Source organism: Sabethes cyaneus, chromosome 3 (assembly GCF_943734655.1).
Source record: "Sabethes cyaneus chromosome 3, idSabCyanKW18_F2, whole genome shotgun sequence".
NCBI lineage: Eukaryota > Metazoa > Arthropoda > Insecta > Diptera > Culicidae > Sabethes > Sabethes cyaneus.
Window position 1 is genome coordinate 219,533,257 of NC_071355.1, and position 13,926 is coordinate 219,547,182.

At 42.1% G+C, this 13,926-nt stretch overlaps 1 protein-coding gene across 1 annotated transcript; it reads right to left on the reverse strand.

The window, feature by feature from the left end:
* Positions 1–2,536: 2,536 nt before the first annotated feature.
* LOC128743798 (tetratricopeptide repeat protein 8) lies at positions 2,537–4,755 on the reverse strand. The gene is made up of 4 exons (XM_053840466.1): positions 4,575–4,755; positions 3,751–3,902; positions 2,827–3,681; positions 2,537–2,749 (listed from the first exon to the last, which is right to left on the reverse strand). The coding sequence occupies exons 1-4, from the start codon at positions 4,753–4,755 to the stop codon at positions 2,537–2,539; spliced, it is 1,401 nt and encodes a 466-aa protein (XP_053696441.1).
* Between the last annotated feature and the right edge of the window lie 9,171 nt (positions 4,756–13,926).

Consider the following 13,926-nt stretch of genomic DNA (forward strand, 5'->3'; position numbering starts at 1 on the left):
CACTCCTTCCGCAACCGACTTGTATGCGGAACTCTTCTTGGTGGCGTCCTTCTTTAACTCAAGGATCATTTCGCCAGTGCGTGAGCGGCGGATGCTCCGCATGTCCGCGTCCAGATCCCTGAGTAGGGCATCTCCTCTCATGGCCTTTAAAACCTCCGAGTATTTCGACATGTCCGTTTTCAGGATTAGAGCGTCGCTCTTTGACGCTCGCTTCCTTGTCGGTTTAGGTGGAGCTTCTTTTTTCTTTTTTTTTTCTTGTTGGCCTTAACTTCGATCCAGGGAATACCCGTCTTGGTGCTTCTCGCTGGTTGATCGATTGGCTCCGTCAACCCGCTCGCCTAGGGGTTTTTACCGATCAGGCGTTTTTTTGGTCCACTGGGGGTGCCATCCCCTGGGGACTGTCTCATACGCTTGGCAGACGCCTTATCACTGTTGGTAATGTTCTCCGTAGCTTTCTCAGCCGCGCTGCGACACCCTGTCAATGGACAGGCATCCGTCTGTACTGACTTCGACGCCTTCACGGTCCTCTTCTTCACCTCTCCAGCAAGCGCCACGAGGTCGTTGTGAGTTTTGGTCGCTGCACACAAGGTTCAGGTCCTTGGATAAATTGCTGCTTCAGGTCCTTGGAGAAATTGCCGCGACCTGACGTGAACTCCATGATTATATCGAGCTGCTGTGACGCTGCTACCACTTTAGGTAGTGCGTCCTTATTCTTTCCCCACGCCCTGATTAGCGCTGGGCCGTTCATCGCTGTGTCCGGCGTGGAAGGCATACCGCTGCCTTTGCCATCCACACTAGCGCTTCGAGTTGCATCCTTTTCCACCCTTGGTGGAGCACGCTGGATCAGAATCAGAAGCTTCAAGCTTGGAGACAATCAAGAGTTGATGTCTTACGCCTATCCTCAAGCGTTTCGAGTCCTAGCAATCTGCAATGTGTATCGTACGGAGGCAAGTCCGATGGATTACTCCAGGGTAGCACCCGAAGGGCATAGTGCATGAACTTTTTCTGCACAGCTTCGATCCTCGCAATCCAGTTTGCTTGAAGCGGACACCATACTATAGAGCAGGATTCTAGTATTGAGCGTACTAAATTATAATTACTAGTACTAAGTAGTACTAATTACAAAAAGATTCTGATTCTTTGTCATCAATATTAATGCATAAACTGCGGCCAGACAGATAAGACCATGTCCATCTCGTAAAAGCGGCAGAAATTTTAGCTTTTAGATCAGTGTATACAGCATCTACTTGCGCAAGAGAGAGAGAGAGAGAGAGAGAGAGAGAGAGAGAGAGAGAGAGAGAGAGAGAGTATGAAAAAGCATGCGAGAGAGAAAGAGAACGAAAGAGAAATACAGACAGCCAGAGCCAAAGATAGAGATCGAGAGATAAAAACTATAATGTAATGTAAATGTAAAAACGCTGAACCCCAGAAGCGGTTTGCATCTTAAATTGTAGGGGTCAATCCCGTGTAGTGGTTAGCATTCACACCTCTCACGGCGAGAACCCGGGTTCAAATCCCAACCCCGCAGAAGTCACGAATGACGAAGTAACTATAATCAAAACAAAAAAAAATCTTAAATTGTAGACATTATTTATTTATGCTTTCTGCGTATGTGAATCTAACCTCTGATTTGCAACCTTAAATACTTATCGGCGGAACGCTTATCGGTCAGTATCATAAATAAATACTAGAATCAAAAGAAATATTTTTTTCTTTTTAATTTTCATACTCTAGTGAGACGCAATAAAGAAAGATTAGACTGAAAATATCTCAGAAAATAGAAAAATATTACGCAACATAAAAGTTTCGGGATCCATCTTGTCTCGACGGTGGTGGTTATCATATTGAAAAATTGCTGCGGTTATTCACTTCTTTCATTAACATTGTGTGTCAACGAAAATGTCGCGCCAAAGCTCAGAGAGAATCAAAAATTCCACCTCGTTCCGAATGATTTATTTTCGCTATCTTATTTAGTGGTTGAGATTTTTTTTTGCTTTCGATGATATTTCTGGGAGCAGGTTTCGCGAAACATTGACAGCGAGTCCTGCCGGCAGACCATAGCCAGCAGCGCAGAAGAAACTCGAACCGAACCAAGCAGCGCGGCATGCAGTTCGCTGCAAGTGCTTCACAGCAGCGCAGCGTCAGAAGAACAGAGAACGGACGAACGAACGAACGAACGAACGAACGAACGAAGGGGTAAAGCAACCGATCATGTTATCCATTTGATTCGATGGTGTTTGCTTTGTGGGACCCAATAAGCTTGGACACAACAAATTGCTAAAAATAAATCTTTAATTTATGATCCGCATTTCGCAGCCATACCCAGGTGTTTGGCAGAAGCGCAAAAAAGGAAAACACGAAACAATAACGACGAAGAAGCAATTTTTGTTTCTTGGCCAAAGCATTCACGTCCAGCAGCGACCAGAGAGAAAAGGAGCGTTTTATGAATACGAAACGCAGCTGAATAGGGGAATTGAAAATTAATCTATCTTGGTTTTATTGAAGAATATTTATTAACACTTTTTTATTTCGATTTTTACTCGAAGTTTTCTATGAACTCTAGATTATTTGTTATCTCCTCACTGTTCGGTAGAGCAACTTTTGCGGACAGCAGATAGGATTTAGCTTTTGGGTATTGCTTCTGTCGGGCAACCATTACGGCCATGTTGTTCAGCGCGGGTCCGTGGCTTCCATTGGTGGCAATGCATAGACGTAGGCAGCGCCGGGCTAGATGGGCATCTCCAGTTGTCTGATGGCGAAAGGAAACGATAGAACAAAATTTAGGAGATTTATGAATAGTTGAAGATATTTTGAAATAAATTTTACCAATGCTACAAAGCTGAGATTATACCATATGTCGGCTTTCAAATCGGAACTGGTTGCCATCCGGATGGCTCGTTGAAAGCAAGGAAATACCAGATCCAGCTGACCTCCGTACAAACAGCAAAGTCCAATGTTGCAGTACAGTTCAGCACTGTGCGCACCCATCGATAGAATCCTTCGATAGTAAAGCAAAGCAGTTTCCGGTTGATTTCCGTAGAAATAACTGACGGCAATGCAGGCCAAAGCTTCGGTGTTCATCGAATCCAGTTGGGAGATTTGGCGATAACGACGTACCGACGCTGCAAGGTTACCGACTAGTTCCAAAATTCGGGCCTGTTGTGTGAGGATAGTAATATCGTTGGGCAATTTTTCGAGGCCGTTTTTGCAGACCTCTAGTGCCGCTGTTGGTTGATCCATTTTGATATATATTCTGGCCAAAAGAAGTACCGTATCTTGGTGGTAGATTTCGGCGAGTGCAGTGTTGAGATAATGCTCTGCTTCTCTGGGACTGCCAGTAGTTATAAGACAACGAGCCTTTTGGGTGTTCCACCACCAACCTGCCGCGGATTGTTTTATTTTTAGGACTGCATCGCAAAGTCCCATAGCTTTTCGAATATCACCTTCGTGATAGTAAAGGTATTGAAACAAGGGCTTCGACAGGTGTTCCTTTTCTGCGTATTTGTCCGGATGTAAGCGAGAAATGTGAAATAGTGGCCCAGTGGGATCGCCCACAGAAAACATCGATGCCGATCCTAGTCGGATGTTCCTAGCAGATCCTGCAGTTCTTGCTGTTTTCATGGCAGTTTTGTTCCCCAGAGTGGATCCGGGACGTTGCAGCGAAAGTGTTCCCGGACGAGACTAGAAGATAGGTGCTTATTATTATTTTAAATTTCATTTTGAAAAGTTTAAGAGTGCGTTTTTAATTACAATGCCGGTGATTGGTCTACCAGTGCCGGTGCGAGGTCGAGCTCCAGCTGTCTTCGCTGTGGCTGTCGACGATAGGTTCTCTATAACGGCTGTACGGATTGAGGTACCCGGTCTTGGGGCAGTCGCTATGGTTTGAGTATCCAGTATGTCCTCTGAATTTCATTTGATCAAATAAATAGAAAAAAAAATCTTATATTTAAATATGTAAGTAGTCATAACAAGTTGGTAATTGAAATTCTTTTTCTTACAATTAGACGTCCTAACCTAAATTATATTAATGGTATCATTATAAGCTAAGTTTTCACATTCTTGTAGAATTTTGATTTATGAAAAATACATTAAGGTATCAATTTTGTATGCCAAGGCTAAAAATAGATTGCCCATTTAATTTCAACAGCTCAAAGCTAACACTTGTGATCGCCGTCGAGTTACTGCCTCGAACCCATCGAGTTTGGTTCATTCTGCAATAATTTCCGATTAAGACAAGTAAACATAAACAACACACGAAAACCACTCTCGCGTAACAAAAATGAGAAGCACCAAAATATATGTATAATAACAATCAAGATAAAAAAAGGAAGTGATGCTGGCTGCCAAGAGTGCCTGAAATAAATGTATGCGATGCGAAAGTGCAGATAGTGCGGTTACGGCTCTGACGGTTCGAACCGTGCAGTGCTGCAGGGTGTAAATCAGGAGTGGGATGGGCCGTTGTTATTGCCACCGAGCTTACACACCGGATCCTGTCTTGCCTTATAACTCTGCCTGCCTGCCAGCCTGCCAGCTTGCCACACATTCCGGCCGTGCGCAACCAACCCATTACCTACCCGGCACATCGTCGTCCGCTTCGATATCGTCGATGTACACTCGCTGGGTCATAGATCGCATCTTCAGCTCCCAAGGACCTTGATGAAGGGCATTATTTTGCAGCAGCTCGTTGCACACCTCGATGCACTCATCATATTTTCGACGACGAAATAATGATACAGCTGCAAAAAATTTGTCCATTATATAATTTTCTTCTTCGGTTCGTAGTTGGTCTTTTCTTTGGCTGTGTCTCTTGTTGGTCAGTTGCAGCAGAAAAAGCACGTCGTCCAAAGCGAACAAAAAAAGATTCTCTCCTTTGCTGGTGCTTGTTTTCCGCTGGATCCGGCGTTCGTTTCCCTTAATTTTGCAATGAGTTTTTCGCTGGCATCATCAGGGCTCCGGTTTGCCTCTTCTTCCGATATTTTCACTGCAATCTTTAGCGCAATCTTTTATTATGGAATGAAATACTTTCGGAGCCCGGTCCAACCATGTTTTTCTTCCAAAGAACCAGTGACCAGAAAAGGGTCGACGACGTGAGTGCGGTGAACAAAAATGTAGATGTTTTTAAATTTGCAACTTGTTCGTTCTTTTCTGCACTGCAGCGTGTACGATTGCCGTGGCTCGCCCAACGGCGGATGAGAGATGAATTAATTCGAGGAACACCTCTCTGGTGGCATAATTTGGCTTCTTCTCTGCCTCTCGAACTGACGAGGCGATTTTAGCTTTCTTTTAATTTCCCTCCGTCAATCCTGAAATGTTAAATGCACTGATTTGCCCTGACAGTTTACGATACAGATTTCCTGAGGTGATGTAATTTCCTGTTAACATTAAAAAAAAAATAAGCGAATAAAAATAACTCGCTTTAGCGAGTCAAACTGGACGTTCATAAGAAAAGTAATACCTGTAGTGCCTGTATTATAATGGCTTTTTAGGAGATTCTCTTAATTTTTATTCCTTCAGACAATTGTGTATGTTTTATTTGTATGAACTTTTGATCCATGAGTAATCGTTTATTTCAGTTTGCACAATTTAGAAATTCACAGCAATGTTATTGGAGTAGGTATTCGATAGTATGAATTTAATTACATATAAAGGATTGTTTATATTTATGGTATCCATGTCAACCGTGAGGCTATCAACAACGGTGACGTAGTGCAAACATGCAGGCCTGCACAACGTTGCATTTATACACCCGTGTTGTTCCTTGACAGGGCTAATATACTGGCCAAAATTAACTATATTTTACAAAATATTGGCCGGCACTTGGTAACACATATTTATTGATTGCTAAAGGATCAATGAAGATAATTAGTTTTCAAATAACCAACAGGTTGCTACCGGCGCTAGTGTATGTACATATATTGAATCGTCCTTACGCACTAGCGCAAAAAGCTAGCCGTTCGGATTCCAAATCCAGCTATCTTCAATGATTCATTCCCATTCAAAATACGTCAATTTGCTCAAAGAGCATATCTGAGCAGAATTTTCAACAAATAGATCTGATTTTCTTCAATATCAAATAGAAATGAATTTATAACTTAGCAATAGTTTCACTACGAAAGGGATTCGATGACATAAAGAACAGAAAGAATCAAAAATATTTAACATATTCTGCTTTCTGCCTTTCTGCGATACCGAAGTGAGCATAGTGGCTCGATCTGTGAGTGACTGGCGGAAAGAGCCCGATCCACCCAAGCGTTTGTATTCGTTCGTATTCGTACGCAAGCTTTGGTGGGTGTCCTTACTTGTACCCACTTCATTTACAGATGCACACTGAAAAATAACGCTTCTGGAATATTGTACAGATGAGAATATTTTTCCCGAAAGCCAAAAAGTTTTGAAGTATAAAATGTAGGTAACAGAATGTTGTGTATTTTAAAAATAAAATATGATGGCTATTCTTTTATTTCTGAATTGGTTATAGGTATTTATTCTGGTTCATCATACCAGATAGATGCTGGATAACTGTAACGTAAATAACTTTGCTAAACCATTCCTTAAACAAAAATAGTTTGTGGTATGAATCAAAAAAGTGAAACATTTACCATGTATAGCAAAGTATGTGTAAATGCGAAAAAAAAATATTTGGGGGGGGGAGGGGGCGGAAAAAAACAAAGAGACTTTTTTAATCGAGCAAAAAAATATGGGTTTTAGGCATTTTTATTTTAAGTTTAAGCGTGAAAACCAAATCTATTCTTGCTTTTAATATATTCGTTGATAATTTCCATAGAAAAATCTACGAAAAAAAGACAAAAACGAAAGAAAATTTTTTTGGCCGATTTTCGGAAATTCCGCTGTTTGAATTTCCATTTCTATTTCATGCTAGAAGCGTTAACTTAACTCGTACACTCGTTTTTCAAGTTTTTCAGGCTGTAGAGCCCAAAGACAATTGATCATTTGATTTTATAAAAAAAATTAACTCATATCCTACAAATTTTTTTTTTGCCCCCCGATTTTTCAAGCCAATTTCCAAGGGACCCACTCCCCCCCCGGGTGACAAAAACTTTTGAAATGATTTGCAATGGCCTAACTTTTGGTGGAAAAAACATCGCAAAATATTGCACTTTATAAAGATGTTCCTATGTATATCGAACAATAATTTGCACAATCAATTATGCTAAAAAGTGATAAATAGTCTGAAAACTAAGTTAAAACTGAATATTATGTCCTGCGACAACATTTTGAATTTTTCGTGAGTTTGTGTACCTTGAAGTTTTTCAATGAAATTGCGTTACTTTCCAAGCACAGACGACACATATCCCTGGTCCTGAAATTCCAATAAATTAAAAAAAAAACTTTTTCACGATTCAATGCCATTACTAACTTTATTGCACGACTTTACGAAACATATCTGACAATATTTTCCCTTTCCAACAGGACTGAGACAATTTTTTTCAGTTTTATTTCACACAGAAAAATGATGACAGTTAGAAAGAACAATTTCTGTGGTTGTATTGTATTATATTTTTGAATTAAAAAAAATTTAAACTGAATTCGTGCTCCTTTTGTGTCTACTAGACCGTTATAAACCCAAAAATTCTTATTTTTGATTCTACAATTTTTTTAATAGAAGCTATAGCTATTTTTAGAAATAACAAGGGGTCAATCCCGGCGGAGTGGTTAGCATTCACACCTCTCACGCCGAGGACCCGAGTTCAAGTCCCAACCCTGCAGAAGTCACGAATGACCTAAGGTTTAACACCTATATAACTATAATCAAACAAAAAAAAAAGAAATAACAAAGTTTATTGTTAATCTAGAAGGTCAAACAGTTAGAATCAAAAAACTATCTGAGTAAGCCCTGAGTCTACAATCACCCGTATTCTGTGTTTCGAACGAAAAGTGCATGGTATTTTTCATTCCGCCAACATTCGAAACAAGCCGAACGAAATAAACACCCGTTCGAAATACAGAATAAGGGTGAATATTTTTTGTTGAATTTATACTTTTGCATTTCCAAATTATTTTTCTGCGTGTCCTGAAAGTAAACCAGTTTGGGGAAGTGCACAACGTTACCCTCATCTTGAATGATTGTATGGATATGCTAATGTTATATGTATGTTCAGAACTGAGGTCTTTGAGAAAAACTGAGAAAAACAACAATTCAAGAAAAAGTAATAAATATTTTGTAAATTATGCTTTTTATTTACTCGTTTTCTGATTAACTGTAGGAGCATTAGACGAAAAAAATTTACATTAAACTTTGAAGAAGAAACAAAGCGTCTACAATAGTTTTTATTGTGTACATTGAATCTTATGAAATTTATTGTCAAAGTATCTCAAATTTTTGTTTCTGTTTTTATGGAATAGAGTTGGCCATATTTCATCAAAGTTTAATTTATATTTAATTTACAAAATGACTGGCTTTATTAATTATGTTTTGTGTTCGCTTAAAAAATTACCATAAAAAAGATAATATTTAATTGATTTATTTATTGTTAAGATACCCGTCATTTTTATGATAGAATCTCTCAAAACCATGAAAGTTATGGTGTACTATAATTTGATGATATGATTATCTTTTCTGACGTAACATTTTATTGTTTTTACTGTATTTTGTATCCTACTGTTATAGTAATTTTTATCTTCGTTTTATTGTTATGGCTCCACTGTACTCGGTTTTGGGCTACTCATCGCCAATTCGTTGAGGGTTTCGACAAATGCAACTGGACTTCAACCTAGTCGAGCCGTTGAATCTCTTTACTCGTATTACTGGCGGCGGTGACCAGAGAACCCAAATGTACGAATTCATCAACCACTTGCAGTTCATCGCCGTCATTAGTTACTGTCCATGGGAGGCAAACGTTGCTTTCTCTGGAGCCTCTTCCTACCAAATATTTGGTTTTCTACGCATTCAATTGTAATGTTGAGGTCGTCTACAAAGGCTAGGAGTTGGCTACTCTTGCTGAAGATCGTACCTCTCGTTTCGACGCCCGCTCGTCGGATCACACCTTCACTCTAGCGATATTGAATAACCTACAGGACAGTCCATCCCCTTGCCGCAACCCTATGAGCGATTCGAAAAGACTCGAGAGTGTTCCCGAAACACACACGTAATACATCACTCGCTCCAGTGTAGCTTTAATCAGCCGCGTCAATTTGTCCGGAAAACCGTACTCGTGCATTATCTAGTAAGGAGAGTAAAAATTTGATCCGTAGTAGCACAGGCCCCCATAAAGCCCACCTGATACTACCCTACGAATTCTTTTTCTATTGGGAGCAAATTGGGAATAGACGACGCAACAAAATCTAGGAGATGTGAGAGATTGTCGGCGGTGTTGACCAGCGTTATGCCGCGGTAGTTACAGTAATCTAGCCAGTCGCCCTTTTTGTAGATGACAGACTACATCATCCATCCACTACTCCGGTAGTTTCACCTCCTCCCAAATCCTTGAAATTATCCAATGCAGTACCATTGCTAGTTTCTTGGTCATTTTGTAGAGTTCTGCCGGGAGTGGTTCAACTAAGAGCCGTAGCGTGACATTGTGGCGCCCTTGGCGGAAACCCAATTTGGCGCTACCTCATTTCTTAAATCAGTGCTCGTTCCAAGTGTATTAAGCCATCCATAAAAATGCTTTGACACCCTGCCTGGTGGCTTTACAGCTGTTCACCAGAATCTTCGCTATGACTGATCAAAAGAAAGACGTCGGCATATTATTCAACGTTTTCGTGGCCTTGGCGATCAGGTCCTCCTCCGATTTGGAGGTTCATCTCCTCTAGTGACCTCTTAATGGGCCAAGGCCAGGTTCGGCAAAAAAACACATTCTTTACGCGATACTTTTTATTGAAGGTGGCAATTTCCGGTAGGTACTTCATACTGTATCTTCGGATCTCGTTGTTTACAGTAAACCCTGAACGGAATAACAGCGGCTTGAACATTCTCTTCTCTCTGATCGTCAGCCACAGAAGGATCTTCTTCGGGAACTTGGCGCGGAAGATATACTCGGCGTCATCACTTACCTTTTTGGTGGGGGATGTAAAGTACTCGTTCCTTTGTCAATCGTTGCGTCCAGTGACAAATAATTTTCGTCGCCTATTATGATCACGACATCGTGCTTCGCCGGAAAGATTTCCACCAGCACCTTCAGTCGTTTTCTGGGCGATTGGCTGCCACTCAGGCACGGCCAGCTTCGACTGATGCTTCTGCATAAAAATGTGCATTTTGGCCAAGTACTTCTTCACCGTTTAGCCGGTTTCTTTGACCTCCCAGCCCAAGGCGCGGAACGATGAGGCCACCTTGCTTTCGATCTTCATTTTTAGCTTCCGCGCAGCACCGTCGGGCGGCCGGAATTAGGCCTCCGTACAGCACTTTCGCCTTTCTCGCGGAAGAAGATGTTGCGAATGTTAAATTGCTCTATTCGACGGATATGAAGTGCGTCATCATATCCAACTTCTTCGCTGAAAGTACGAACAAAGCATCGAGCGTAGTTTGACGGTTTTCACCATGATTTGCTGCATGCAAATCACTTCAATCGGATCTCTTCAAGATCGGGAGCCGACACGCTGTTGTCGCTTGAAGGCACTCCTAGATTAACTTCCGTTGCGTCTTCTTCTGCAAGATCGCCGTTGAGGTGCTCATCGAAATACTGCATCCACCTGTCCACCTCGCACTCGTTTGTGATTATATTCCCTCCCTCGTCCCTACACATGTCAGGTTTAGGTGTGTAGCCCTTACGAGTTTGGTTCACTTTCTCATAAAACTTGCGCGTGTCATTAGCCCGGAATAGTTGTTTCAGCTCCTCACGATCTCTGTCCTCCTTCTGGCGCTTTTTCCTCCTCAAGATCGTGGTCAAATCATTCAACGCTTGTCGATACTTGGCCAAATTCTCTCTCGTGGATATGCTTAGATAATTTTTCCAAGCTCTTTTTTTCCTCTCTTGGCATTCCCCGTCAAACCAATTATTTCGAGCGGTTGGGGATTCCTCATCTACCTCCGCGGTTGCGACCTCATTGACGGCCAAGTGTATCATATTCCATCCGTTTTCGAAGGTCAAAGCATCTACCTCCACAGAGGAAGGCAGAGCTTCATCCAGAACGCGCGCGTAGTTTCCAGCAACTCGCGGGTTGTCTAATTGTCGAATGTTTAGCCGAGGAGGGCGGTTTTGTTGCGAGGTATAAACCATTACTAGTTTTGAGCGGACTTGTACTGCTACTAGGAAATAGTTTGAGTTCATATCCGCATCCCGTAGGGAGCGCATGTTGGTGATGTTCGAGAAAAACCGGCCCTCGACGAGAATATGCTCGATTTAAGTCGAGGTTCGTCGGTCAGGTCAGGTTGGTCCGGGTGGCTTTGTGTATATCTTTGTGGGGAAAGAAAGTGCTCCTGATGACCAAGCCTCGGGAAGCTGCATTGCATCGCTGGCCGTTATCGTTCGTGTCGGTGTGCAGGTTATGGGGCCCGATCACCGGTCTATACATTGCTTCCCTGCCGACCTGGGCCTTCACATCCCCGATGAAGATCTTGAAGTCCCGTGGTCGTACGTTGCCTCGTCGTCGAGTCTACCTTCGTGTGGACAATGCACGTTTATGACGGTGTATCTGTGTGCATCTGCATTTTGCCAAACACTACGAAACCCGTTCCCAGCTCGTTGGTTGCTACACTGCTCTGGAAAAATTGGGCTTTGCCGCCACGGATCCTCCACACCTTCTCGCCTTTGCAACAGATCTCCTGCAGTGTTTACTGAGGTAGCCGTACTAGGGCTTACGCTACCGAGTCTCGTGATGGAGCTGCCATCTTATAGTGTCGAGAAAACACTGTGCCTCCTTTCCAGTTGGTATGCGACCTTCGTTACCACCGGGGTTGGTTACTCTCTGCTCGATCTCTGCTAAGATTGTTCGTATTCCGGCTGGTATCACGAGGAGGCAGGGATAGGAGTTGCTGGATAAAAGGCTAAGGACCACTATAGGGTTTGTTTTACGCATTATTCAACCATTTATCAATCGGACTAGAAGGTCCCTATTTGTATAGTGGACATGTGAATTGGTCGTACTCCAGAGACTATGAATAATTGAATAAATACACCAACACATAATATAAACGTTACGAACAGTAGCAACTACCAATAGGTTGATATATGTCTGTAATGCGACGCAGTCGACATTTTTTAGCTTTTTTACACCGTCAAAAAAGTTTTGATGAGCAAAGCAACTCCAACAAGTCATTCATAAAAATTATAAAGATGAGAGGGCCAAGCATACTGCCTTGAGGCACATCTGACGATATGCAAAAAAATCTAGTGCGCTTGAAGTTCACATGCTTTGCAGTCGCACAAAGCTATTCAGTGAACTATGAGGAAAATATCAAAGTATCAAAGGCTTTTACAAAATATAAATAAATAGAATCCGCTTGCCGCCTAGATTCTAACTTACATGATATCGTTGTCATATAGGGTAACCAACCTATTTTGGACCGCATCAGCAGCTATACATAATTTGGACACTTCTATTTGATTTTGCTGTAAGTATCCAAATTATGTACAGCTGCTGATGGGGTCCAAAATACGTTGATTACCCTACCACATTTAATTCGACATTGTTGAACGATGCATACAAAGCCGTGCTGGCTGTTGAAGATGATCGGCGCATCTTTCGAAAATATTAACTAACATGCTTCGGTAACTCTGGCCATGTACACATGCAGTGGCCGGTGGCTCCGAAGGCTGGTCATCGGCAAACGCTCACGGCCTGCGGGTGTCTTGCTCTGAATTATCTAGGAAGCGATCATATGGTCATAAAACGATGTTTGAGGAATTATGTTAAACGTCCATTATACCAAATGGCCGTCATCCCAAATATTTCCTTACGGCTATGCCAAATCGCATTATGCCAAATGGGCGGCTCCCTTACCAGCTGTTTGCTATCGGAGAAGTGGAAAGATAGGGTAATCTACCCTTTTTACAAGAAAGGCTACAAACTGGATTGTGAGAAGTGCCGAGCGATCATTATTCTGGCAGCCGCCCACAAAGTGCTTACCGAAATAATTTTCCATCGACTGTCGCCACTAGTCAATACTTTCGCGGGAAGATGAACTAACCAAATCTTCATCTTATAGCAGAACCACCTGTCGATTGATTTCAAAGCCGCGTATGATAGTGTATCGCACCACTCACGTACATCAACATTAGATGGCGTCGAACTGCAAGTGATAGATGTGTTCGTGTATTTGAAATCCCTGGCGGCGTAGAACAATAACACTAGCCAATCGTCCATCGGATGAAAGTCGGTAGGCTACGGTGGGCCGGACATGTCGTAAGTGTGCCGGACGACAGTGCGACGAAAACGGTTCTCTTCAACAACCCCACGGGCACCAGGAACAGCGGAGCCTAAAATTCAAGATGGATCGACCAGGTCGAAAGTAATTGGCGGCTTTTCAGACGTCTGGGAAATTGGCGACAAGTGATCAAAGATTGGGTTTAAACTGCTTAAAACAGCATGAGCCACCCCGGTAATGATAGTGTTGAAGCGGCCAAGAGACGATGGACAACGAAAACAGCTTTCTATTTCCATTCTGTGGACTGTCGAAAAAATTCAATTCATGCAGGGGACTGCGATAAGGAAATGGTCTTTCCTGCCTGCTTTCCAGCAGGCATAGAAGATGTTATAAGGAGAGCGGTGAACAACATGTGCTAAATCCAGTCAATTTATCAGCTTTGCCGATGACGTAGATGCTGACGACAGAACATTTGCTGAAGTGGAAGATTAGTTTTACAACCAGTTTTATACTGTAATGAAAAAGCTACACAATTACTTGTATGAACAACACCGAGCGTCAATATTGGTATGATCACCGTTCCTAAAATACCTATATTTTACATTTCTCAGATGCTGATGCATCTTATGACTGGATTAGGATTGTTAAACAAACCTTAAGCG